This window comes from Phoxinus phoxinus, assembly GCF_949152265.1.
Source record: "Phoxinus phoxinus genome assembly, chromosome: 24".
Taxonomy (NCBI): Eukaryota; Metazoa; Chordata; class Actinopteri; order Cypriniformes; family Leuciscidae; genus Phoxinus; species Phoxinus phoxinus.
This window is the reverse complement of record NC_136899.1, coordinates 7184975-7211683: the sequence shown is the minus strand read 5'-3', so window position 1 is coordinate 7211683 and position 26709 is coordinate 7184975. Positions and strand designations below refer to the sequence as shown.

The 26709-nt window shown below is 37.9% G+C and overlaps 1 protein-coding gene across 6 annotated transcripts in view; it reads right to left on the bottom strand.

The window, feature by feature from the left end:
* The window catches only part of col11a1a (collagen, type XI, alpha 1a), a 73005-nt gene that overhangs the window by 2022 nt on the left and 44274 nt on the right, over positions 1-26709 (bottom strand). For all 6 annotated transcript variants that reach the window (XM_079602374.1, XM_079602371.1, XM_079602375.1 and 3 more), the window contains 30 exons: positions 26469-26522; positions 26313-26366; positions 25801-25854; positions 25586-25693; positions 23714-23803; positions 20845-20898; positions 17881-17988; positions 17586-17693; positions 16588-16641; positions 16030-16083; positions 15827-15934; positions 13854-13907; positions 13512-13565; positions 13324-13377; positions 12681-12734; positions 11912-12019; positions 11732-11785; positions 11551-11604; positions 10765-10818; positions 8014-8067; positions 7093-7200; positions 6454-6507; positions 6264-6317; positions 4558-4665; positions 3667-3720; positions 3067-3102; positions 2923-2976; positions 2587-2833; positions 1989-2101; positions 924-992 (listed from right to left, as the gene is read on the bottom strand). In XM_079602374.1, coding sequence (XP_079458500.1) covers positions 924-992; positions 1989-2101; positions 2587-2833; positions 2923-2976; positions 3067-3102; positions 3667-3720; positions 4558-4665; positions 6264-6317; positions 6454-6507; positions 7093-7200; positions 8014-8067; positions 10765-10818; positions 11551-11604; positions 11732-11785; positions 11912-12019; positions 12681-12734; positions 13324-13377; positions 13512-13565; positions 13854-13907; positions 15827-15934; positions 16030-16083; positions 16588-16641; positions 17586-17693; positions 17881-17988; positions 20845-20898; positions 23714-23803; positions 25586-25693; positions 25801-25854; positions 26313-26366; positions 26469-26522 — 2283 coding nt within the window. The remainder of the gene's footprint in view (positions 1-923; positions 993-1988; positions 2102-2586; positions 2834-2922; positions 2977-3066; positions 3103-3666; positions 3721-4557; positions 4666-6263; positions 6318-6453; positions 6508-7092; positions 7201-8013; positions 8068-10764; positions 10819-11550; positions 11605-11731; positions 11786-11911; positions 12020-12680; positions 12735-13323; positions 13378-13511; positions 13566-13853; positions 13908-15826; positions 15935-16029; positions 16084-16587; positions 16642-17585; positions 17694-17880; positions 17989-20844; positions 20899-23713; positions 23804-25585; positions 25694-25800; positions 25855-26312; positions 26367-26468; positions 26523-26709) is intronic.

Below are 26709 nucleotides of genomic sequence, written 5' to 3'. Positions count from 1 at the left end.
TTAATGTTACGTTTGGTTTTCAAGCTTAAAATTATGCAAATGAATGCCCATGCATCTTCCCCACTGCTGTAGAGATTTTAAATGATATAAAACTAGTATGTTTGCATAACTCATTTTGCACCACATCTGCACCACATCTGTAAATTGTATTTTTATTCACAACATATTTGTAAAAAAAAAAATCTAATTTTTAAAATATTATATACGGTATATATATATATATATATATATATATATTTTTTTTTTTTTTTACTTGTTCAGGTTTGTGATAGTTTACTTGTGTTAATGTTTTGATGTATAATAAGTTTTGGTAATAAAATAAATGCAATGCGTACTGGATAGAATATACAATAAATATGGTTCATTGATTAGTGCTTTATATTTTGAATGCAAAAATCAAGTTCTTTCATGGTTGTATTTTTACCGGAGTAATATTTTATTACTGGTTTTTTTTTAAATTACTTTTACTCTAGTACTTGTGTAAGTGATAAAGCATGTCACTTTTCACAGGCACCAATAAATGGATTTAAAACTGGTAAAGTTGGAACTCTGAATAATAGAAAAACTATCGCTTCTGACAAAATAGAAAACAGTCGGAACAGACGCCAGAAACACAAAGCCGTTTCGTTTCACAGAGGTGCAGCGATGCCTTCATAACTCTCCACTGCATCAAATATAAATGCGGTGTGTATGTACGTGCTCAGTTGTGTTTGTCGTATGAGTGTTTGTGGGTTTGCTCGGCTTGTTGATGGATCCAGGGCTGTGGCGACAGCATCTTTTAAAAGCCGAGCTCTTACTGGTGTCTGCCCAATGGTTGAGTAAAGAAAAAAGATGAGGCAGAACACTCAGGTTCTCTTAGTTTCGAAGGACAAGATTTTTTTCATAAAGGAGTAGATGAAAGAAGGATGAGAAAGTGCACTTACTATTTTGCCACGCTTAAATTCACTGAACCAGGAGCCGGGAACTTCTTTGGGCCATGAAGATAGTCTCACCTTAAAGACGACACAAAGAAAACGGAAAAAGACTTGCTGTATGAATAGTTTTGAATGAAGAGCAAACTCGCTTCAGCAGAAAATGAAATAAAATTAAACCCAGCTATTTTTCATACAGCATCTGTTCCAACAACTGGAATGAAATGAACTTAAATTACTGCTCTGTTTAACACAGCATGAGAGAAGCAGATTATTTTAATCTTGAGAATGAGGTTTCCACTCAAATGTGATCTAATTATGAATATTTTTCTGATCTTTCACATAGTGATAGTGTTGGAAAGACACTCGAACAGTCTTTTGAAAAATATGTCCTGGACTCATATTTTACTCCAAGGTCAAAGGACCTCATATAGTTACAGTACTTTTGTGGTATTTTTTTGTAAATTATGGACATTTCCCCCACTGTATTGTCACTGGTGTAATACGAAAAAAAATAATATATATATATATTGTGATGATGACGTATATTTAAATTGTAAAGTATTTATATATTGTAGTATCGGTTTTATTGTTTGTTAATATTAATTAAAAAAATATATATTTAAAATATTTTATTTAATTTTTTTAATCTAAGGATCAGCTGAAATTGAAAATACTGAAAATGACAAACAAATTCAAAAGTAAAACTCTCTCAATAAAGAGAATTTGGGGGAAATGTGCTTTATTGTCACTATTGTTGAAATGTGAGGGGAAAAAACATTAATATAGTCTATTTTGATGTACAATTAGTTTATTTTTGTATATATATATATATACAAATAAATAAATATATATATATATATATATATATATATATATATATATATATATATATATATATATATATATATATATAAATGTCACACTAAGAAAACATCTCTTGTGACTGCTTTATTCTCATAAGGTCTTTATGAGAAACCTATTGTATGTGACAGAGGTAAGATGTTGTGATCATGTCTGGCTGTTATTGGCTAGCTCTTCCTCGGGGGGGGGGGAGGTTTTCAGAATGCCACTCACTCCATTTGACTTTTTATCAGGGAAGATGCAGGTCTCGCCTCCCGCTGTGAAGTTGCAGTACACTTTAAAGGAGTCCCCGGAGCATCCCTGGTTGGGATCGATGTAGTATTCACCTGAGGGAGAAAAAAAACAACCATAACCATCAGGCTCTAGAATAATGACAGATACAGTATAAACGTCAAGAAATCATTTAGATCATATATAAAGATATCTACGCAGATTTGTCTATCTTTTTATTCCTTTCTGCAGATAAAAAAAAACACTCTTCATGGGCATCAGCAGTGGCGATGTCTTGTGTAAATAAAATAGCAGGCTAATGCGATTGCGGTAAAACCAGCTCTGAAAGGTCAGTGTAAGAGCTGGCATTTTGTACGCCATGATTTGGGAGGGAGAGGTTAGCTCCCGCTGGAGTCCGCAGAATGCTAAACATCTTCCCAATCAGCCGTCGGCGGCTGCTGTTGTTATTCAAATCCTCCCGAGTGACGGGTTTGGAATTTTAGAAGCACAGCCAATACCTACTGAGTGGCTCGGAAAGCAGCGAACGTTGCGCGTTTTCCAGATTTAAGACTCTCCTTTACCTCCCACCTTGCTCACTTACCATCTGGGAATTCTGGGTGAGCGAGCTGAAGGTCTTTACAGCTTCGCGCGGGGTTGTGCTGCGTGCCCATGGGGTACTTCATGCGCTCGATGTCCTGTTTGAGATTATTCAAAGAGCTGAAGATGTCCTCCATGCCCTCTCCGTAGTCCAGCATGGTGCCGGCTTCGTCCGCTTGCATGTCGATGGAGCGACGGGACTTCTTGGGCATGTGCATAGGCAGAGGCTGGATGATCTCACCAGGAGGACCCTAAGGAATGAGGAAATGAGTGTGCATCCATGAGCCTCTTGCATTTTATATAATAAAAATCTCCTCGAAGCAAGCTAAAGTTCACTTACAGGAGGACCAGGAGGTCCGGACGTGCCAGTGTCTCCCTTTTGACCAGCGGGACCCTGCAGGAAGATGATTTCAAAATCATGAGCGCGTTTTCTGACATATTATAACAAGCGTATCAAATTGATCAGCGCTAAAGTGATACTTACAGACGAACCCTTGGATCCCTTTGGCCCTTGTGGACCCTAAAGGAAAATGGAAATGCATTTTGTGAAAACTGACTTATAAAATAGGATTAATACAGTTAATGTTAGAATTTGTAACATTAGAATTCTATTTTAGAAAACTGAATAAATTTTTTTGTTTCTAAAATAAAACTAATATCAGTTCAACATACACTACCATCCAAAAATGTGGGATAATAAAAATTGAAACCAATTTAATTTGTCATTGGTATTATAATTGTATATATGTTTTTAAAATGTTTACTAATGCCAAACTTTTGAACATTAGTGTATGTCAAAACTATGACACTTGTATATATGTAAATAGTGGATGCAGTTAAAATTGGCAAGACCGCTGAGGTGGGGTAGACAAAAATCATAATTTTAAAAGGTGAAAGACATTTGATGCGTTTAAAACTGACTTTTAATTTTTTTTGAAAGATCTATCAAAATAGTTCTCAAAAAAAACTGGGATGCTTTAAATAGGCAATTTGAGACCAATTTTCACCTTGGCGCCATTCATAGCTTGACCTTGACGATAACACAACACTGAATGCAAGATGCAAGCAATAGAGAAAGACTCACGGGCAATCCAGGAGGACCAGGTGGACCGAGCGGACCAGAAGAACCACTGATACCCTACAGTTTAAAGAGCAGATGGTCAGAAAGCAGAACTTCCTACGACTGATATGTAAAGATGTTGGTCAGCAGATATTCAAACAACTGTGTGAGGTGATGAGTTTGATATTCTCTCTAAGTCTTTAAAAATTACAATTATTTTGTCAGAGAGATGAAAACGACTCTTGCTAATCACATATTCCTCTGGTTTGTATTACATTACACTTCATTAGAGTCAAGGACTTTTGAGTTCATTCTGTGGGGAGAAATTCAGCCTCTGTTACTGAACTCAGCAACAGATCGCAAATCTGTCCGGTGGGAAACGTTAGTGAGATGGGATCGTTTTCGATTTTTTTTTCCAAACTCACAGAAGGGGAGACTACAATTTCATTAAGCTAAATCGTAATACGTTTAAAGCTGCATTGCTTTAAACCACTGAGCAAGGGCCATAGCAAAGGCCAATGCAAATTCTAATTGATTATTCAATCAACTTTTAAAGGTTTTCTATACATTTGCTGATTGCACTGGATATGTGTTGCATGGTTCTTCAACGAGGCAAAGAAAGACAAACATTTCGCAGTTTGACTGTGAAAAAATGTAATCGCACTGGTGTTTGATGGGAACGTCTGGCGTAATAGAATTACTGCTGGCTCCGAGAACCTTTCATGACAGCTTCATCCATAACACGATTATGATGATGTACACAGATGCAATAAGTGCAGACGTTATTGTTTCAGTCGGTCGTTACTTTAATTTGCAAGCATTACAGGAGGAGGAATCCTGATAGGTGCGCTGCTGGAGGTACGACATTTGTTGTGTGGTGGGGTAGAAAGGACAAATAAATCATTAGTGACTCACAGAATCACCCTTGCTGCCAGCAGATCCCTGAGGACCAGGCAAACCCCGATCTCCCTTCTCTCCCTGCTCACCGGGGGGTCCGATGAGGCCGATGAGGCCGGGGTGACCCTGGAAGAAAAACGCATATTATAGCAGATGTCACAGATCAGAACATCAGTTGGTATTCGAAATGTACAAAGATAGAATGTTTATTTAAGCATAACCAAACCATCAAAGAATATCAATTTACATAATACCAAAGGACAGTTTACACCAAGTACGATAACCATAATGATAAAGATATAATAATAAAAGTAATAATAAAATAAAAGAATAAAAAAATTCTAAATATAAAAGAATAGCAGAGTCCACACCATAACTATAACGATAACATCAGAGAGAAACGATATCGATGGAATCACTTTTAGAACGATTTTCCCCAGCTGATTGACAAAACATTGACAGCCAATCAGAATCCATCCTGCTTTAAAGGAACACTCCACTTTTTTAAAAAATAGGCTCATTTTCCAACTCCCCTAGAGTTAAACAGTTGAGTTTTACCGTTTTCGAATCCATTCAGCCGATCTCTGGGTCTGGCGATCTCTGGGCACTTTTAGCATAGCTTAGCATAGACCATTGAATCTGATTAGACCGTTAGCATCTCTCTCAAAAAAATGACCAGAGTTTAGATATTTTTCCTATTTAAAACTTGACTCTTTTGTAGTTACATCGTGTACTAAGACCGAAAGAAAATGAAAAGTTGCGATTTTGAGGCCAATATGACTAGGAACTATACTCTCATTCCTGCGTAATAATCAAAGGACTGTGCTGCCCTACCAGCAGGCGCAATGATATTACGCAGCGCCTCAAAATAGTCCCCAGCTCGGTAACTTCCAACGTGACCGGCACTAAGTTTGTAATATCATTGCCCTGCTGGTACGGCAGCACAGTTCCTTGATTATTACGCAGGATTGAGAGTATAGTTCCTAGTATCGAAATATTGAAATTCTCTCGCCTTGATAGAGATGCTAACGGTCTACTCAGATTCAATGATCTATGCTAAGCTATGCTAAAAGTGCTACCGCCAGACCCGGAGATCGGCTGAATGGATTCGAAAAACTCAACTGTTTAACTCTAGGGGAGTTGGAAAATGAGCCTACGGTATTTCCAAAAAAAGTAGAGTGTTCCTTTAAAGAACTCGAGCATTTAAAGCAGCAGAGAAAGTTATCGTCCGCTGGTGTGGACGCTAGTATAATTATTGTTATAGTTATCGTTCTTTGTGTGAATGGGCCTTAAGATTAATTAAATTAAATGAAAACTAAAATGTAAAAAAAAATCTAAATAAATAACAAAAACCAAAATAACATGAAAAACCTCAAACTAAATTGCATGAATATGATACAAAAAAAATGTTTTAATTATCATAGCAAAAAAATAAATAATAATAATATATATATAACCCCAAATTGTGACAAAGAGATAAAAAATATATATTGTATTTTATTTTTTATAAATATGATTAAATGCCCAAGAAAATAATCAGTAAGCACTTCAGAAAGGATTCGTAAATGTCTAAAAACAAAACTAAAACTTCTTTATATTATACTGAAACTTTTCCCCTGGCCTCCTGGAGTGGAGTGACCTTGTCTAGTCTTTATCTTTGACCTTGAGCCTCTTTGAAAGCACATTAATAAAAATGTCAGGAAAAGAAATAGAATGTCACTCACCTTCTCACCCTTAGAGCCGGGGTCTCCTTTCAGGCCAGGGAGACCAGGAGGTCCCTAAATATCAGAGAACCAACAGTGAGAATTCAATTTGCGCACATATACCCACATGTACACGCACACACAGAAAAGAGAGAGAGGATAAAAGGTGGACAGAAAGAACGAGCAAAGGGAATGGGGTCTCTCCTCTTACCATTGGTCCGGGAGGGCCGTCTTGTCCAGGAGCACCAGGAAGTCCTTGTTCACCCTGTGAAAATCCATCCAATTACAAAAGCCATTATTGCATTGTTTTTTGCTTATGGTCTGCCATTGATTTACTCTGGACTGGACAGTGATTAATAGCCCAGATACTAAAAAAGTATTATCAAATAGACAAGAAAAAGATACAGATAGGAGATTTATTATTCTGGGAATTGAGGTGTTTCATATAATTATATTCCTGTGTGTGTGTGTGTGTGTGTGTGTGTGTGTGTGTGTGTGTTTAGGATATTCAGTGGCCATACAAATTATTTAAATACTTAAGTGTATGAATGCCATTGCATTGATTGGCCGCAGTGCAAAGAAAAGAATCATAGATACAACTTGGCAGTGGCGAGTAGTAATCTGTTAGAACTACTGGGCAAATGCCATGTCACATAATTAATATTCATCAGCAAAGCTAGAGAAAGTTTAGAGAAAAGGTCAAGCATCATTTGTTTGCAGATGCTACTTGGTTTTCAAATTCACAGTACTTTGAGTGTATCCTAAGTGTTCTAAAACTATTTGGGGCCATTGTATTTATGTGTATGTATAATGGTGGAATTATTAGGTGATGAGTGACATGGGGACCCACCACAGGACCGGGGATTCCTCGCAGACCTTCAGGACCAGGCTTTCCAGCGGGACCCTGAGGGCCAACTGGTCCAGTTTTACCTGGTGGACCCTCAGATCCTGCCTCACCCTAAAGATAAGGAGGAGAAGAGAGGATTATAGAAATTATAATATAATGCATGAAGTTGGCATGCAATGCTCACTGAAATATCACTGATAAAGAAAGAAAACTTAAAAGAAAAAATGGTTTTACTGTTTTTTTTTTTAATCAAATGCAACCTTGGTAAGCATAAGCGATTTTCAAAATTTTAAAAAATGTTTTTTTATTTAATTATATAATATAATATTTAGCGCTGTGCAACGGTTAATCACGATAACCACATAATATATGTGTGTGTGTACTGTGTATAATTATTTTGTATAAATACACACATATGCATGTATATATATTTGAGAAATATTTGCATGTATATAATATATATATATGTTTACATAAATATTTTATATATAACTAACACATTTTTCTTTAAATATATACATGCATGTGTGTGTGTGTATGTATTTATATATACAAAATACTTATATACAGTACACACACACACACACATTATGTAAACGCAAAGTTTTATTTGGATGCAATTAATTGTTGCACAGCCCTATATATATAATTAATATAATATATATAAAAGACTAACAAACCTTAAAAACATTACATTATAAATCTCTGTATGCTTACGCAATTTAGATCACAGGGGTTCAGTTGATGAACTAAAGCTAAAACAACCTACACACTTCAATCCCACAGTGACAATGTATCCACATGTATTAACAGTGAGTCACTCTGTCAGAGATGTTCTTTCTCCCATGGCTCGCTGTGCTTTAATTATGGCAGTGGAGACTGCAGTGTGTGCCTGGGTTGAATTGATTTGGAATGATACGTTACCTTGGCGCCCTTCTCTCCTTGTCTGCCTTCAGCTCCAGCGGTCCCCGGGGGTCCCTGCGGACAGAGGAAAGGACATTGTATTTGAGCATTTTTCTCTGCTGGGCTATAAAACAAATGGGGAAAAGGTCACAGTGAGACATCATGGTAGCACTTGGGGGAACTTGCTTGATGGCTATTAATAGGCGAATGGATCCACTTGCATTTCTCGAAGGTCTTTTGTGTGAGCATATATTCAGTGTTATTCGTAAAGGTGTCACATTACTCCTGTGAATATTTCCTTAAAACATTGCCTATTGATTTTTTGAAAACTATTATATCAATGAAAAATAATAAAAAAATTAATGATGAAACAGCAAAACTGTTCAAGATAAAATACATTTCTAATGTATAACATGTGACAACTTGCCCCGTCCTGACATTTATGAAAAATATCCTTGCTGTTGCAACAGCGTTCAATGTTTAAGATAAAATCTACCTTCATTATATTATATTTGAACCTTTGAATGCATGTCAGATTTAGAAAAATATTTGAATTGTAGTTATTTAAGAGGGTTCGAACTAGATGTTTGATACCAACGTGACAATATATAGAACCAACTAGAGAACATATGCATTTGTGTAATTTAACTTTTGGCTCTAAGATAAAACCTGTGTGGCAATCTCCACCGCATAATTTTTCATATGTAAATTTAATGAAGAGCAGGAAGAAATCAACTAATGACAGTTGGAAGCTTCACCGAATTAAATAACTCCCAAGATGCGTAATAGTCTAGGGACTGTCTCACGGGTCCAAGACTGAACAGTGTCCAAGAAATAAACAGAGAGATAGAATAAGCAAGGGCATCTCCATATTCATTTCCAACTGCGGTCTGTAAACTGCTGAGAAAGCAGAATGTCTTGGTGTTTGATGCAAAATAAGCTCCAGCCAGAATTATTGATGCAGGAGACTTAATTCCACGAGATCAGTCTTCCTGCGACCGTCTTCCACTCGCAGGATTAAAACACCTTTGCTGATGAAATGGCAGTTTCTCTATCCGCAGTTCGTCAGCCATTGCTATCCGTGTATGCTGATAGGGTGTATAATTTTCCCTGGGAGAGCTCCATCAAGCATATTGGGAAAAGCTAGTGGTGTTTTCTCCATATTTTGCATGAATAATGGATGTGTGCGCAAAGAGATGCCATAAAGCTTTATGGAGGAATAATAGGATAGCACAGTGTTGCTTGGGCTGGCTAATAAAATTCAACCAGGACTGCTTCCCTTATAGCAAGACAGTTTGTGGCCCCGAGGGGCTCCAAAAAGGTACTATGGGGGGTCCAGCATTTGTTTACACCTGGTATTAACATCCGTCCCATGTGATCTGGTCAAAATTGGTACACTAAATAAATACAAGGTCCAAAACATCAGAAATATGTGGCCACAGTGCAAAGCCAACAACTAACATGTCAATCAACCATTGCCAATTACACAAAATAGGTTAACTTTAGCTAAATTATATGACATTGTGCATCAATGAAGATCACACTGCAAGTTCAGTGTAAACGCAACTGATCTAGTGCAAAATTAAATTATATTTCACTTGCTAGTTCAATAGAATGGCATGAGAACCCCCTCAATTCAATATAAATTGAAAAAGTTAACTTTTTCCCTCTTCTGAAAAATTATGAGTTATTTTCGTGACCAGTGAAACAACACTATTTTCTGCAAGGCGATGAGGTTTCATTTGGCTGAACAAAATTTCTTTTGATGTGGCAGTGGGAGAGGATCTCCAATTTCTGTCCCGAATGTGACAGTTATATTTCCTCTTCCTCTGTAACATCCTTTACACCGCCATCCCCTCATCACTGTCACTCAAACAGGCCCGGGATCAATATAACGTCTTGACTGATTTTCTTCTTTTATCCTGAGAGAGATGTAGGACTACAGTGGAGGAAATGAGTTCTGGCTCTGACGCCATTTAAACGCTGTTTTCGATTTCAGACTGATGATTTAGTATGCGCTATTCATCACCATGTGAAGGACTTTGTTTTTTTCTCTTTGCCGTTGAGCGGTATGACCCTGGGTGAAAAACAACTGATCATCCGTGCTGATGAGGACGAGGCTTAAACAAAAACAGTGACTGTTTTACACATTACAAATCTTCATTCAATCAATAAATAGCAGTTTTAGTATATATGACCCTGGATCACAGAACCAGTCACAAGTCGCACAGGTATATTTGAGGCAATAGCCAACAATACATTGTATGGTTCAAAATGATCGATTTTTCTTTTATGCCAAAAATTATTAGGCTATTAAGTAAAGATCATGTTTCATGAAGATATTTAGTACCGTAAATATATAAAACATTTATTTTTATGAGTGAATGCAGCACAATCGAGAACATAAATGTGATTTTCTCAATGTTTCGATATTTTTGCACCCTCAGATTCCAAATTTCTAAATAGTTGTATCTCTGCCAAATATTGTCCTATCCTAACAAACCATACACAACTGGAAAGCTTATTTATTCAGCTTTCAGATGATGTATACATCTCAATTTCAGAAAATTGACCCATGTGACTGGTTTTGTGGTCCAAGGTCACATATGTGTTCCATTCTTAGTGAGAAAAATTGTTTGGCCTCCTCCTTGGAAAAAAAAATTATAATTAAAAAGGTTTGTTATCCATGCCAGAGATGGTAAAAAAAAAAAAAAAATCAATATGCTAAACTGGCACTGCTTAAAGTATAACAGCGATGAGGACTATACATACTCTTTTGCCAGGAGGTCCTGGTGGGCCAGCTTCTCCAGAAGGACCAGGAGGTCCCTAAAATAGAGTGGAGGAAGAAAATGAATCAAAAACAGAAAACAACTGAACCCGTCCATATTAGATAATAGACTTTAGGTTTATAACTAAACTTTCTTTTGCCTTGCCAACCTTAACCAATTTCGTGAAATTAACTGAACACAATTAAGAAACACAGGGGCTTTAAAAGCACACCGACATAGGATGGATACAATTTAGCGAAATTATTCAGCTGTGTGATTACGGTATTTGATTTAAAATGATTAACTTCTCATCAGAAGCTGTATGTATTTCTGTGAAAGTGTGTTGCTCAAAACAAACCTCCCCTCATTAAACTTTCACAGAACTGTAGCTTATAAATGGGCCTCGCACAAAGACTCTCAAGGCTAGACGTTCACATTTGTAAACCTAGAGATTCAGATACATTGAATTTAATGGTAAATTAACCAATTTTCCTGCTCTGGGAAATCCAAATAACTATGTTATGTTAATAAGGACTGCAGTTTATGGGCTGCCACTGCTCAGACAATTAAGTTTGACTTCCGTATATCCAATTACAGTTTATTAATCTATTTGTACTGTATATATACTTATGCAAGAGGAAAACACAGTGCTCTGCAATTTAAATGATTATATTTTGAGTAATTATTGCCTGAATAAAATTACAAAGTATGCATGCAGCAGGAAATTATAAATGCAGTTTATAAAAAACTATAGTCAAAAGTATTGCATCTAAATATTATGAATACTCACAGCTTGACCAGATTCTCCATCCTCTCCTTTTTCTCCTGGGCCTCCATCTATTCCCTGATAATGTTTTAGACAACATTTTAGAGACAGATAAACTGACAATTGACAAAACGTGCAAAAACCTTGCAGTATATTTACCCTGCAAATTACAGTTTTAATCCTTTAAATAGATTGTGTTACTTACAGCAACACCTGGCTCACCAGGTGGACCAGGGTCTCCAGGAAAACCAACCGGGCCCTATAGTAGCGGATTGAAAACAGGTTTAACAGTTACATATCAATAACTTAAAACTGAATTCATTCTTAATGTCCTTTAATATTAGAACCTACTGAACAAAATGAATGTCAGTTGTGTCACACTTACAGGGTTACCCTTGGGTCCATCATCTCCAGGGGGTCCTTTGGGACCTGGAGGTCCAGCAGCACCAGAGGGACCAGCTTCACCTTTCTCTCCTCTCTCACCTTTTGGGCCCTGCAGAATTAAGAAACAAAGATGAAAGGGCTGAATAAAGAGCCCTGAGGCACTCCATGAACAAAAGCACCCTGAGAACAATGAGTGCAGCCACGCTCTACATTCTGATACAGCAATTCAAAAGAGTTAATCAACCATTCATGTCAGTATTGACAGGCTAGAATTTTGACAGGCTGCATTTCCATCTGTAATACATATATTCCATTAACATTTTAGCTTTATTCAGTTGATTTTCCGACAGAGGTGAACTTGAAATGTTACTCAAGGTTGTTGTGACAAAAAGGTGTAGTTTCTGAATGCCAACCAGATATTCTGGTGTCAGAAATCCAAGAGGCTGCTTTAACAGTTTAGTTTCAAATGAAGGGATGGTTTGAGTATATTTTTCATGCACGCCTTTATTTTAAATGTTCTAAAAGTGACATTTTGATTCCTCATGATATGACCCCTGCAAAGTTAACCGAGTGATATTTTATTACAAATGTCACTGTATTAAGCTATTCTTTGTATGATGAGAGGAAAGACCTTTATTGGAATCATTCCTGCAATTTAGCGACTCACTTAGTGTGGCCACTTAATTCAAGACAATCAATAAAGCCTGAAAAGCTTACAGGAAGTGATTACCCGCACCATCACACAGATCTCTCCTGAGGACGTAACTTACCCCAGGTCCAGGCTCACCAGGAGGTCCAGGGTTGCCAGCTTCTCCTTGTTCACCCTGTGAAGGATATTACTCGTTATTAGCTATAGCACCATACCATATGATTGTGCTGTAGAATGTTGAGTTCTATTCAACTCTAAAAAACAGAATTTCCAGCTGTCAAACTTCAATTTCAAAAGTTTCTTTGACAAACACCAGCAAATCGAACTGTACCATTGTCATTTTATCTTCCATGCTGTGAAAAATGGAACACCTTTTGAAGATCAGAGCCACTTTTGACTTTTGAATAGATTGAATCAGAAATACTATCTAACTAAAGCTGCATTATGTTTCTTAGCAGTAGCTTACTTAACTAGTCTGGACTGTAGTGGACATAATACTCAACTACTAATGGATGGAATATCATGGTGACCTGTTACATATTCTAAATGCATCTCCACATCCAGCCAAAGCATTAAATATTGATGGCCTGTGGGCCTGCCAAATAGCATTGAAATGGAGGGGTTTTATCAGAACTGCATTAATGTAGGCATTACTCGTTTTGTTATACCAATTCCGACAAAAGGATGACAAGAATAATAAATTAATGAAGGTCTTTGGCCCTGATATTTTTGGGAATATACACTGGAGATAGGAATACTCTTACCTTCTCACCCACGGATCCCATTCCTCCTATTCCACCAGGAGGACCTTGTGGACCCTTCAATAAAAGAAGTCAATTTTGTTAAGAGGCATACGTGAAAACCATTAACACTGAAGCCATTTAGTTAAAGTGGTGTAATTTTATGGATTTGCTGATTGGATCAAATTTTCAATGTTGAGAGATGCTCTTACATCAGCACCGGAAGGGCCTTGAGGACCTCTGGGACCAGGTGGGCCAGGGGGCCCCTGTGGAGAAACAAGAAGAGAGAAAAATGAGATTTTACTAATAGTTGTCAAAAAAAAAAAAAAAGGTCAAAAGTTGTCAAAAGCAAAATGAAATTAAAAGTTAAAGAACACAAGAATAAACAGAACCCTTAAAGGCACTTTTAAAGAAATTCAAATTCTTTTATGAGCAGAATTTTCTGTCCTGTATTCATATTTTGCTTTTAAATAGGACATTGGGGAGCGACATGTCAAAGGCATTTCATAAAAAAACAAAAACAAAAAATTTAATAACTGGGTAACACATCTTACCATAGGACCAACGTCTCCATTTTCTCCCTTTTCACCAGGTGGCCCAGGAAGACCCTTTAAAAATAAATAGATATTATTGTATTTATATGCATCTTCAATATATACACATGTCCATACATTCGCATACTATAGTACACTGATGTCAGTGACTGTGCAAAGATGTGAGGCACAAAAAAAGACCCACTGAAGTAAATAGAAAAAGAATCTGGCCCAGACGCAGTTACCAGAGGACAGCAATAATGCTTCATTTCAGAATTGGCGGAGAAAGGCAAAAGGGCCATATGGCAAATGGAAGAGGCAGAGGCGGAGTGCGGGAGTGTTTATTGAGTTTCAGTATCTGTCATCTTGAAATCTAAGAGAGCAGCTAATATCCTTTGTCAGATTTTTAGCTCATGTTCAGTGCGAACACTATATTATTTGTCACCTTTTCATAGCTGGCAAAAAGCGAGAGGTGAAAAACCTAGAGGACTTTCAACACTAAGCACAATATGAAAGCTATTTTACCCAGCACAGAAACTCATCTATGCACATTTGCCAAATATATTTCCCCAGAGCGGCACATGATTCATTTGAACATTCGGGGGAGAACATGTCCCTCGTCTAACCCATTATTATGCCCTAAAAACGCACATAGGACTTAAGAGAACCCCATTTTAAATCCAGAACATTGGAGGAATAAAGCGGGCAACCAAAAAGAAGTTAGATGGCCGGCAGCATGCACTTCATTTCATTTGACGCTGCTCTCCGCTTAGGGGCTAAAGCTGAAAAATTCATGCCGTTTTTCTGCTTAATTAATGGCCAATTAAATGTTTTCCCCAGAAGGAAAGGTAAAACATCCATCAGTGAGAGTAACCAGGGAAGCATTTGTGTTTTAAAGAAGTCCAAAATACTATAACACCAGAGACCTCGGATAAAACACACCTGCGTTGGCGAATAAACACGCTAGGCATGTGATCATGCGTGTTTGATCCTTGACATTTACTCCCTAATTGCCTCAGCGAGCGGCGACTTCGGGGGCTGCTCATTCAAAGGCGTTTCTTCGTCATCCGTTACATGTCAGGAGTGACGACATCTAAAGTCTAATTTTGTCTGATATTTACTCGGCCAATACCTACGTGACCTGCAGACTTGGCAGACCGACACGCTGATTCTCGTGCTGGTAAGAGATCTCATCAGGGCAGAAGCCCTTAGTCAGAGACCATTAACATAAACACTCATTACAGACTGAAGGGTGTGTGTGCACTGTCCTAATGTCTATTGGACCGGGTCACTAAATGCAATTAATAAAATCCAAATGGAAGTGCATTACGCCCAATTAAAACTCAATTGAATCAAATGGCTCAGAGATTTGGTGGCGTAAGAGGACTACAGGAGCAGTCGATGTTACTCCATTACCGCGATGACTCGCCTTCAGAGGAATCAGCTAATTGATGGATAGACGAATTGCAGAACCTTGAGGCTTCAGATCATAATATGATCAAATAGAAAGAGAGAGATGAGATGATTAAAATAAATCTTCTATAAATACAGGGCAACCATATATATTCAGTGACAGAGTTGTTTTACGTAGGCTATATATATATATATAGACAGAATGATTTAGTTGGGACTGATATTGTGCAAAAAAAACGTTTCTTTAATTCTCTTAATTTATCCTTTTGTCTTCTCTCTTTAATTATTCCGCTAATTAGTAGAATAAATAAATCAGTTGTAATTATACCACCAGCAAACCAAAATTTGAACTGTTCATGTCTGTCGAGAGTACCGGTATCTACTTATTCACTAGAGAAATTCCAGCAGAAGTGGAATCAAAAAGAAAATCAATTCACATCTCAAACACCTCCCAGTGCATCTACTGCCCAGGTCCACCAGCTAATGTTGTTTGTGCTGCATTACTGGGTTACCATGGGACTGGCGACTCAGTGCTAAACAAAATAAAAATGTCAGCTTGCGAGTGATACTGTGGGACTCACCTGCAGACCGATGGGACCAGGAGGTCCGGGGAAGCCCCGGGATCCTTCATCTCCCTTCTGTCCAAACATACCCTGCTGTCCGCGAGGACCTGGCTCACCATCAGCTCCCTGAAATAAGCATAAGTCAGAGTCTCAATGTTTTCCTTATTAAAAATGACTGAAATAATAAATAAGGTCATTCTGAATGTGCAGTCAAGACGTACAGCAGGTCCAGGAGCTCCAGTAGTTCCCTGAAGACCAGGTGGACCTGGAGGACCCTAGTGGACAACACAATAAAGAAGGTGATCAGAATAACAGAACTGTACTATGAGATGAGAATCATCAGGAATTTAATAATTCTGGTTCCTCAAAGATTTAATTAATGGCTGATTTTTGAGGAAATCACATGTTTAAGTTGGACATGATAGCAAAGACTAGTGGTTCAGTGAGTCAAGAACCGCTTAATGTCAGTGATTGACAATTCAATTGTGTAATTCATGTGTTCAAGACTGATTTATTACTCTTTTAGATCAATTTATTAAAGGAACTGGTTAATAATACTTATTAATTTTGTAAATCGGACTATACTGGTTGCAACAACTAGCAAGGACAACACAAAAGAAGGCCAATTTAATATTTTGTGTTGTATGGAATCAGTGAAAGAGCACAGATGCTAAAAAAATTCCTCAAAATCATTAGGTAATGGTTTGCAAGTAGAATTGGTTCTGAATACAAATCCTACTGTTTGTATAAATAAGTATTTTACGACAGAATTTACTCACATGTTCACCTTTGTCACCTTTACTTCCCTTCTGTCCTGATTCACCAACTTCTCCCTGGAAAGAAGTTTAAAATCAGTCATGCACAATCCATTTTGTCTTTTAAAAACCTATATTATGCATAAATCACACTGGTTGTTCTAAATGAAAGAAACTCCGTTGAAGTAATGTTGAAGTAAACCTTTTACTGTGCAGTAAAAAAATATGACATTGCCAATGACCTGCATAGAGTTTTAATGTAAATGAAATGACAAATATTGTCTCTGAACTAACAGACATGGCCAGATAAAGCTTTGCTACAACATATTCTTGGCACGCAAGTCATGAAGTTGGTTAGAGGATACTGATGGAGAGACAACGTTTATGGTACCCTGCGCTAATTTGATTATAGGCTGCCTTTGCTGATGATGATGGATTGGCGGCAGGGGAGAGCGACTGAGAGATAGGCGTGCGTTTCAGATGCGCGTACAGTGTGTGTTTGTGATGATGAAGAATGATCGCTGTCCAAAAAGTGAGGGAGAAGAATTCTGGGAAGAGTCGTGAGATATACCGTACTAGGGTGATAGGAGAGAAATTATTTTCTTGCTTTCTAGAAAAACAAGAAAAATGTACTTACAAAGCTAATTTGCACAATACTTTTATCTTAAGTTTTCTTGAATAAAAATTCATACTCTATTGGAAAATAGTTTTTAGTACAAAGCGAAGGAAATTTAGTGAGATTCATGGGATAGTGTGGATAAGAAAAGATATATTGATGTACTGACATACTGAGATTTTTCTGCGGTGTAAGCCTGTTAAAGTAACTTTAGATGCATTGGAGCAAAACTTTCTTCCATTAAATCAGTACGCGAGTTAAGATGAAGTGAAATCCGTTACTGTCCTTTTGTGGCGACTGTGAATTGGCACATCAATAGAAGCATTGTATTAATGTAATGTGGTAATGTAATGCACCTTCTCTCTACTGTCTAAGCTTATTAATGTCAAATAAAACTGCAATTAACCTTGTCACCATCTTCTCCAGGTGGACCCTGAGGTCCTGCTGGACCCGGCAGACCAACTGGACCTTGAACTCCATCCCGACCGGCTGGACCCGAAGGACCTCTCTCTCCCTGAACAAAGACACAGATTTTTCAGTTCGTGACAAATTACCGGTACATTCTGAAATTAAATTAGTTTTTTCTACAGTAAGTTAGACGGTATGCGTTCACTGTGCTGTAAACAACCTTAAACTTTCACTAATAAATGCAATATAAGAAACACATTTTGATCATCTTCATATCTAATAAGTGAGATTACCGGTGCACCCTTCTCTCCAGCTGGTCCCGGGGGTCCCTGAGGTCCAGTACGTCCAGACAAGCCAATGGGGCCAGCAGGTCCTGCTGCTCCTCTCTCACCAGGGGAGCCCTATAACCATCACGGACAAAACGATTGAACGTATTTGACACTGAGATACACCATAGACATATACACACTATTTACAAGTCTGATTTACTGAAGCATATACTACATCAGGGGTTTTTAAAGTGTAAGGGCGCACCTCCCCAGGGGGTGAGAGCATGTCATGGGATGCTATAGGGCTGGACGATACGACGATGTCAATCGATTGAGCTTTTCTATATAGCTTTTCTGTATGTAAATTCATGAGCAGCGCAGGACTACTTAAACACGTTAGAGCAGTAAAGAAACATGGATGAATGAGAAGAAAGAGTGGGACGTGCTTGATGATGAGTCATTAAAAGCACAATAAACTGCGGAAAAGAACTGAATTCGGTACTGACAGGCGACTTTGTGGCACACCCGACGTGCACGAGTGCTGCATTTAGTTTACTTTTGCGGCTTATTGCGCAGTTTGCCTAAATGATCATTAGACCCATGCATAAGGTCTTAAAGTGACAGCAGCATCCATATATAGGCAATGTTAATCAAACAACAAAATATCTTTCAAAGCTTTCAAAAATGTGTATATGTAATTCATACAATGCATTGCAGACTATAGTTAAAATGGGGGTTGTGCATTGTCTATGTTGTGTTAGAAGGGAGGCCCACTGCCTATGACTTTGAAAACCCCTGTACTGAATTAATAGGCTTGTAAAGATCTGCCGTACCTCACTCATTAGTCATGTATAAAGGATTAAAACAGATTCTCCCAAGCGACAACTTCCTTTCAAGGATGTACTTTTAGTGCAGAAAATCCAAATGAGGAGCTTTAGCTTTTGAATGATTATGCTCTAGCCACAAAACCCAAACAATTTCAGACGTTTTGGTGTTAGGGTGTTGCTATGCAGTTGCTAAGGCATTCTGAGTGTTTTAACATTGCTATGCTGGTTTTAGGGTGTTGCAATGCAATTACTAATGTGTAATGTTAAAGGTGGGGTATGTAATTCTCTTTTTTGGCCATTTTTTCAAAATCTCTTAAAATCCTATTCCTAACCCACTTACAGCCACTGAGTTAGAAGCACTGAAATAAAAATTAAGCAATTTAATCATCTGTGGAGCAGGCAGGACAAAAAACACCAGCCAATCATTTCCAAGACCACCTAGAATCATTGGACAGTAAGTGTGTCAATCAATCGGTCGTACCATTGATTGGTCCATGTTCTTTGAATGGGTGGAGTCAAAGGAAAGAAGGTAGGACCATTTGAGTTGTGTATTTTCAAAATCTACCGGCCGTTTTGCAAATCACATACCCCACCTTTAATATGCTGCTGTTAGGGTGTTGCTATGTGGTTGCTAAGGCATTTTGAGTTTTTAACATTGCTATGCTGATGTTAGGGTGTTGCTATGAAGTTATTAATGTGTGATGTTCTTATGCTGATGTTAGGGTGTTGCTATGTAGTTGCTAAGGCATTCTGAGTGTTTTAACATTGCTATGCTGATGTTAGGGTGTTGCTATGAAGTTATTAATGTGTGATGTTCTTATGCTGATGTTAGGGTGTTGCTATGTGGTTGCTAAGGCATTCTGAGTGTTTTAACATTGCTATGCTGATGTTAGGGTGTTGCTATGAAGTTATTAATGTGTGATGTTCTTATGCTGATGTTAGGGTGTTGCTATGTGGTTGTTAAGGCATTCTGAGTGTTTTCAACATTGCTATGCAGTTGTTCTCAGTGTTTTTAACGTTACCATGTGGATGGTGGGCCGTTTTTTTATGTGGTTGGTAAGGTGTTCTGAGTGTTCTTAATCAAAGTCTATGGGATTTAGCACCCATTTAAATCTTTAGTCCCACACCATTTCCCAACGATAAATTTGTGGTATCACGCCATGTTCATGGTACAAACCATGTGGGACATTTTATCCACCAAATTGCACCTGATAGTGATCTTTATCTTTGCAAGCAATGCAAAATAAATCATTGGACAGGGACAGTACAGAGGGTCTTCAAATGGCCTAAACATCCCCGAGGATGCGTGCGCGGTCCCGTGCAACGCTTTGCGACTAGCGAGTGCAATAAACTACAGCGTGGTGTGGACGGAATCAAACGATCAGAACGACACAGACATCTTTGAGGGGAGCTTTTCAAGGACCGTAAAACTTTCGGTTCGGCACCAAATGTACTCTTACTAGTGGGCGAACATGCCCTTAGACTCCTTATCTCTCTTTCTAAATGTGGTTTAATTTGTAGACCCCTGCATCTTCATACAAATGCAAATGTATCCTTTATCGGACTGACACAGTTGAATTTAAAACTGCTCAATGACTTTTCATCCATCTATTCTAATCTTGCAGTGCACTGTCAAGGCCTGAAAAAGAGCAATTATAGGGTGACAATACTTGTCTTCTTTTTTTTTTCCTTAAGAGAAATTAATCGGTGAAGAAAAGAATGTGATTTTAATTCAAGAAGCTTGAGGACATTCAACGTCATGCCCATCACATGAAATCTAATGAAACAGCTATGGTATAAAATGTCGAGAGGAGGTAATTATGAACTGGTGCTGTGAATTTAGAACACTGTGGTCACCATCACACCCTCTAGTGTTAACTAATGCCACTGCATGGAGAGCACTGCAGGAGACATCGATCCAACTGTGTCCGATTCGGTATCTCTCATTTAGAAAGAGTATGAATCAGCTGCGCACTCTTCTTTGTTTGCGCGTGTGTTCGGTAGCGGAGAACACTTTTTAAATCCTTAATGGTGTTTTTGAGCCTTAGATCTTCCTGACCAGTCCCTCAACCCTCTCAGACTCCTAAATATTGAATGCCGCTTTTGGGAGAATGAGCTTTTCACGTTGAATGATGGGAAACCATGGAAACAGAGTACTTACAACAGGGCCAGGGGGGCCCTGAGGGCCCTCAGCTCCTTTCAAACCAGGTGGACCCTGCAGAGGGCAAAAGAGAAAGAAGAACAAAATATGGGTGAGTAAATAGGCCTAACAAACAGCTTCATATCAAAGTGTCAGCATTGGCTATTTTCTCTTGAGCATTATCCAACACATCATCTATTGATGCTCAAAGCCATATATGTACTGTATGTTTTAGTGCATCATATCTGAGCAAACCAATCCACCTCCAGCTCATAACTGAGATAATACATCTAATACACAATATGACCAGCACAGAAAAGAACTCATAATGGAGATTTCACGTTGAAAGGTTTTGAGAATCCACACTGAAAGTGCTCATGGTTGTTCTTTTTCAAACTTCGGTTCTTGCAAATGTGTCGTGACCAAAAACAATATACTGTACAAAAACCTGTGGCGTTTGCCTTCATTATGGACATTAAACCTAGTTCTACACATCTTCCGTGCTACGTTTGAATCTATGAAAGTGTGAAAGAGATTTGAGAACTATGGCTTAAATTTCAGATTGTTAGAACACAAATATATCATATGGCTTCAGAAAACTTGGAATATAGCACAAGTCATATTGAGTTTTGTCTTTTTTGGAGCTTTGTCACTGTATGTTTTGTTTAGAAAGGAGCAGCGTAAACGGTAACACTATTTCGATGGTCCACTAGACATTCTAACTATAACTATAATTAGAGTATTAGTAAACTGTCTGCTTAATATCTGCAAACACTTTATTTTGATGGTCCCCCAAATTACATTTACTGACTATAAGTAACTTTGCAACTACTTATTCTACTAACCCGAACACCTAACAGTTTACTAATACTCTAGTCTAATGAGACATTGTAACATGTATGCTTTGTATTGGTTTAGTTTCATTGTGTTTTAGTTCAGCCTGGGTGACCTAGTTCTTCATCTTTGTGCGTTACTTATACCGCCACCCGTGACAGACATGTAGTTGCAAAGTTACTTTTAGTTTGTAAAATGTCTGAAGTGGACAATCAAATTGAAATGTAACCACATAAACATTTTGGGTATGTGTGTGAATTATTTTTAAGATAACAAACTTTATATCTATAATTTTTAGACGAATTATTACTTTCAGCACAGGATTATTCTATTTCTGTGATTTTTTTGCTCATCGTCTTAACTGCTTCAAAAATTACCTGGAACACTGTGGGAGAGACCAAATCCTGAGAGGATACTACTCTAATGAATTCTTATGAACTATTCTGCAATTCCATAAATAGATCCAGAGATACATAGTGGTCTCATAAAGCTCTCAGATTTCACCAACATAATTTTGAGCTTTTTATTAAAAGGAATAGCTAACCCAAAACTATATAGCCTACCTACCCTCATGTTGCTACAAGCCTATATTTCCAAAGAAGCTTTACATAGAAAGAAAAAGGTACACAAACACACCATAAAAGCACAATAAACAAAGTCCATATGACACGTGTCCATATACGTATGCTTTATTCCAAATCTTCTAAGGACTAAATACCAATGACCTTTGATGTTACTGACATCCAACCTGTGCAATAGACAGTGGATACCATATTTGTTTCAAGAGTCATAATGATATAAATTTTAGTTTGTTCCTAAAAAAAGCTAGCATATTATTTCATAATATAGTCCACATGTTATATGGACCACTTATATGGCATCTTTATGGTCCTTTTTGTAGCTTTTGTAGTTGTATTTTCAGTTCCACTGACAGTCTAACATCATACAGGTTTGGTATGACATGAGCGTGAGTAAATGATGACAACATTTTATTTTTGAGCTAATTCTTTTTTAACAATAAGCGAAAGTAAATGAGAAAGTGAGAAGCACACACATACCCATGTCATTGCAGACCGTTGAGTTCTACTGCTTCTTAACTCATTTTTGTACTTGCACAAACTACAGCGCAAAGTGACAGTGGGTTTGGTCTCTTCTGACTGTGGGTTTCATTAATCTCAGTTTGAGAGAGAACTCCACAGAACTCGACTGCCTGCTGGTTCTGCTTCCACACGATTGATATTTACTGGCCTCTTTTTCTCTCACGGGACAGTTGTCATCAGGGGCACAGTAAAAAAATCAAAGAGCTGACAAGAGCTCTCGTGTGTGTGTGTGTGTGTGTGTGTTGGGAAATCTGTAACTCTATGCATATGTAATTGAACTTTTGTTTCCATAAATTACACTTATATAAAATGTATTTAAAATAGCCTGTAGATGTGTATGTTTGAATCTCTTGTAGGTGCATCTGTGTGTGTGTGTGTGTGTGTGTGTGTGTGTGTGTGTGTGTGTGTGTGTGTGGGTTCATGGAGGTGCCGTCGTGTTTCGTGTGCGTATGTGTGTGAGGGCTTGAGATTGCCTCTCTAAAGGGCAGACACACACAGTGGTCTCAGTAATGACTGTTGCTGTCCTAAGAGTGGGGGGGGGAAAAAACGCCCCAGTAGAAAATAATCAGGCAGCGCATGGAGAGCCAGCCTCTGCCACTGACCTTGAGATCAGACATCAACAATGAACAAACAACCTCATCTCCAAAAATCTAATTGGCAACATTTCCAATTAAATCATTCTCTGGCCAGATAATACATATAAAAGACAACAACCCAGCCGCTTCAAAAGGTGGTAAATGTGAGCCGCAGCCAAATTAGCATAATGTACCTTTGCATTAAACAATGCAAAGTTAGCCCTTTTAGAGGTTATATGCCCTATTAAAGTCTCGGTGGAGTGTATTGAAGTCCAATTCTGTGGCTGTAATGAGCCAAGGCTGCTGTCTAACTCTCTGTCTACCTCTAAGATTAGGAGGATTTATTGCAGTGATTTATTCGCGACAGGAGCACGATCTTACCGTCACTCCGGGAAGACCTCTTTCTCCCGGGAACCCTCTCAGTCCTGGAGGACCGTCTTTTCCGGGACTGCCCTGAGGACCTGGATCTCCCTGCGGACAGACAGTTGGCAATTGAATATTTTATTGAACTTCAAATATAATGAACAGGAAATTTCAACCAAATGAATTTTCAGCTGATGCTAATGAGCTTTGAACTGATGAAATGATTCTGAATTATTGCTAGCTTCAAATCCACCGTCGCTAGCGCTGGCAGGTCGATTCAATTAATATTTCTGACTTCACAGTATGATTAAAACTGAAGTGTGAAAATTTTATATAATGAAACACTGGCCTGTTGAAACAAAGTTTTGGGAAGTTTGAGGAAACTGGAATAGGAATGAGAATTTAAACACCAGAAAAAACATTTAAACTTTAAAATATAATAAAAAGAACATTTAAACAAATATGTTGATGTCTAAATGATGCTAATACAATTTCAACTAAAAGACAACATTTCATAGACTACTATTCATGGAAGGATATATCATGTTTCACTTTTGCTCACCAAGGCTGCACTTATTTGATAAAAAATCCAGTAAAAACAGTAATATTGTGAAATGTTATTACAATTTAAAATAACTGTTTTCTATTTTAATATACAGTATATATAATTTATTCCTATGATGGCAATGCTGAATTTTTAGCATCATAACTGCAGTCTTCAGTGTCAAATGATACTTCAGAAAAACATTTCTTATTATTATTATCAATTTTTGAAAACAGTTGCTGCTATATATTTTTTTTGTGACATTTTTGATTCTTTGATGAATAGAAAGTAAAAAAAAACAGCATTTATTTGAACCAGAAATCATTTGGAACATAAATGTCTTCACTGTCACTATTGATTAATTAAATGTGCCATTGCATAATAAAGTATTAACTTATTTCATAAAAAAAGAAAAGAAAAAAAAGAGTATTGACCCAAAACTTTTGTACAGTAATGTACATTATTAATAGCTCCAAATAAACTTCTGTTCATAAAGCCCTAGTGCTGGTTGGTAATATGTCAGCACAATTAATGCAAGCCTGCCTAAAAAATAATAACAATACTAAATGTGTCTTGAGGGGCCGACAAATGCAGTAAACTGCAATCATACGTGCCTGCCTGAGGGGCTCAAGAGTGAATTTTTGAGTTTTAGAATTGCTAGAAAGCTTAACACAGTTTTTGCCCTTTGAAAGACAATCTCCTCTTGACCTCAGTGTCTCTGCATTTTGATTGGTCCACTGAAAGTGTCATATGTCTAATAAGAAGAGGAAACAAAAGAGCGAAATCAGGAAAATGACCGAAGGACCGTGAGTCTGACCACTCAGACTTCAGCAGCATACTCTGCCTCTGGGCTGTTCACTCACGTCTGACAGACTGTCTAAAGTGAGCCGATCAAGCTGATTAAAGTGTCTCCGTTCAGGAGTGACAAGAATTGAAACTGAGACAGGAAGGTTGGACACTCAGAGAAGTTCAGTTCAGTTCAGCTTTTAAAAGCAGCGTCTACTAACAATTTAGACTCTATTTAGAAAGGGAATTCAACAATTCTCCACAGTACTGATGTTAAAGAGCTGGAAAACTTGGATGCACTTGGACAGATCGGGTATTTTGGTCAACAAATTGATGTTCACTGGCTCTTTTTTTTGTCAAAGATTTATTCATTTTTAGTTCTGTTTGACCTTACTTGTTTGCTAGGCACTTTGCTTTTGTTATTAGTTTTAGTTTTCCAATAAGAAGGGACTGAATAACAGCTGAGGTATTGATATTCCAAAGCAATCAATTATTTTCTCATTGTCTATATTCTGCATGCCAGTTCGGCTAATAGTCATGTAAACATGAAAGTCATTTACCTTTGCACCTTCTTTCCCACCAGCACCTGGGAGACCTTGCTCTCCGGGGGGACCAGGGGGTCCAGGATGTCCTCTCTCACCAATAGGGCCGGTTTCTCCTGTTGGACCCTTTCAGGCCATTACAGACATATTTGAGTGATATTGAAAGGCAAAGTCTTCCTGCTTAGCTCAAATGAGATTACAGTAATAAATGCTGTGAAAACATGAACGCCTACCTGTGGTCCAACAACACCTCCAGGTCCTGGCGGCCCAGTTTTGCCTTGGAAACCCTAGGGGAGGGAAAATCACAGCAATTACAACCTGAAAAATCAATCAATAAATAAATATATCTATTTCTATATCTATTCATCCATCTATCCATCCATCTATCCATCGTCGATGGACCATCAAGTACAACTATAATTTATATGACAGAATTTCCTGGGCAAAATATGTAGCTGCAGTACTTCACAAGTTTATTGCTCTTAAATGTGATAAACTTCCCACTGGGTCACGTAGTTATTAATAAAGCCTCTGGCTGGATCAGACAGAATCTCCATAACTCCTTCAGGTTTACACATAATCAGAGGAAGAACACTCATTCAGTTCCTAGCTGCTTCTTTGAACATGCTTAGTCTCTCTTCCCAGATGGTCGAGCACCTGATCAGTGATGTCTGCTATAGGTTATCATTTAGATACTGCTATTTGGGCAGCAGATCTGTAAACGTGATTGATTGGAAACACTTACAGTTTCTCCCCGCTGACCAGGGTGACCGGGCAGCCCATCCTTTCCAGGTGGTCCCTAAAACACAAAATGTGGTGGTATATATTGTAAATGACACTTTTAAAATGCTTTAGCATCTAAAACAGAGTGGAGAATACTGTAACAAAAACAGGTACTTACAGGGGGGCCCTTTGGTCCTGAGAAACCAACGGGACCCTGGGGCCCTTGAGGTCCCTGGAACAGACCATGCAAAATAATTATATTTGGTTGAAAAGTCTACTCCTTTACTGGACAGATTGTCACTATACAATATCAGCAGCAGAACATGTATCAGAATATCTACCGGTACATACTGTATAAAGAAGCCAAGGTTATCAGAAATGTGTGCTAGAAGTGAATGTTTATCTGACCGGATCATTTG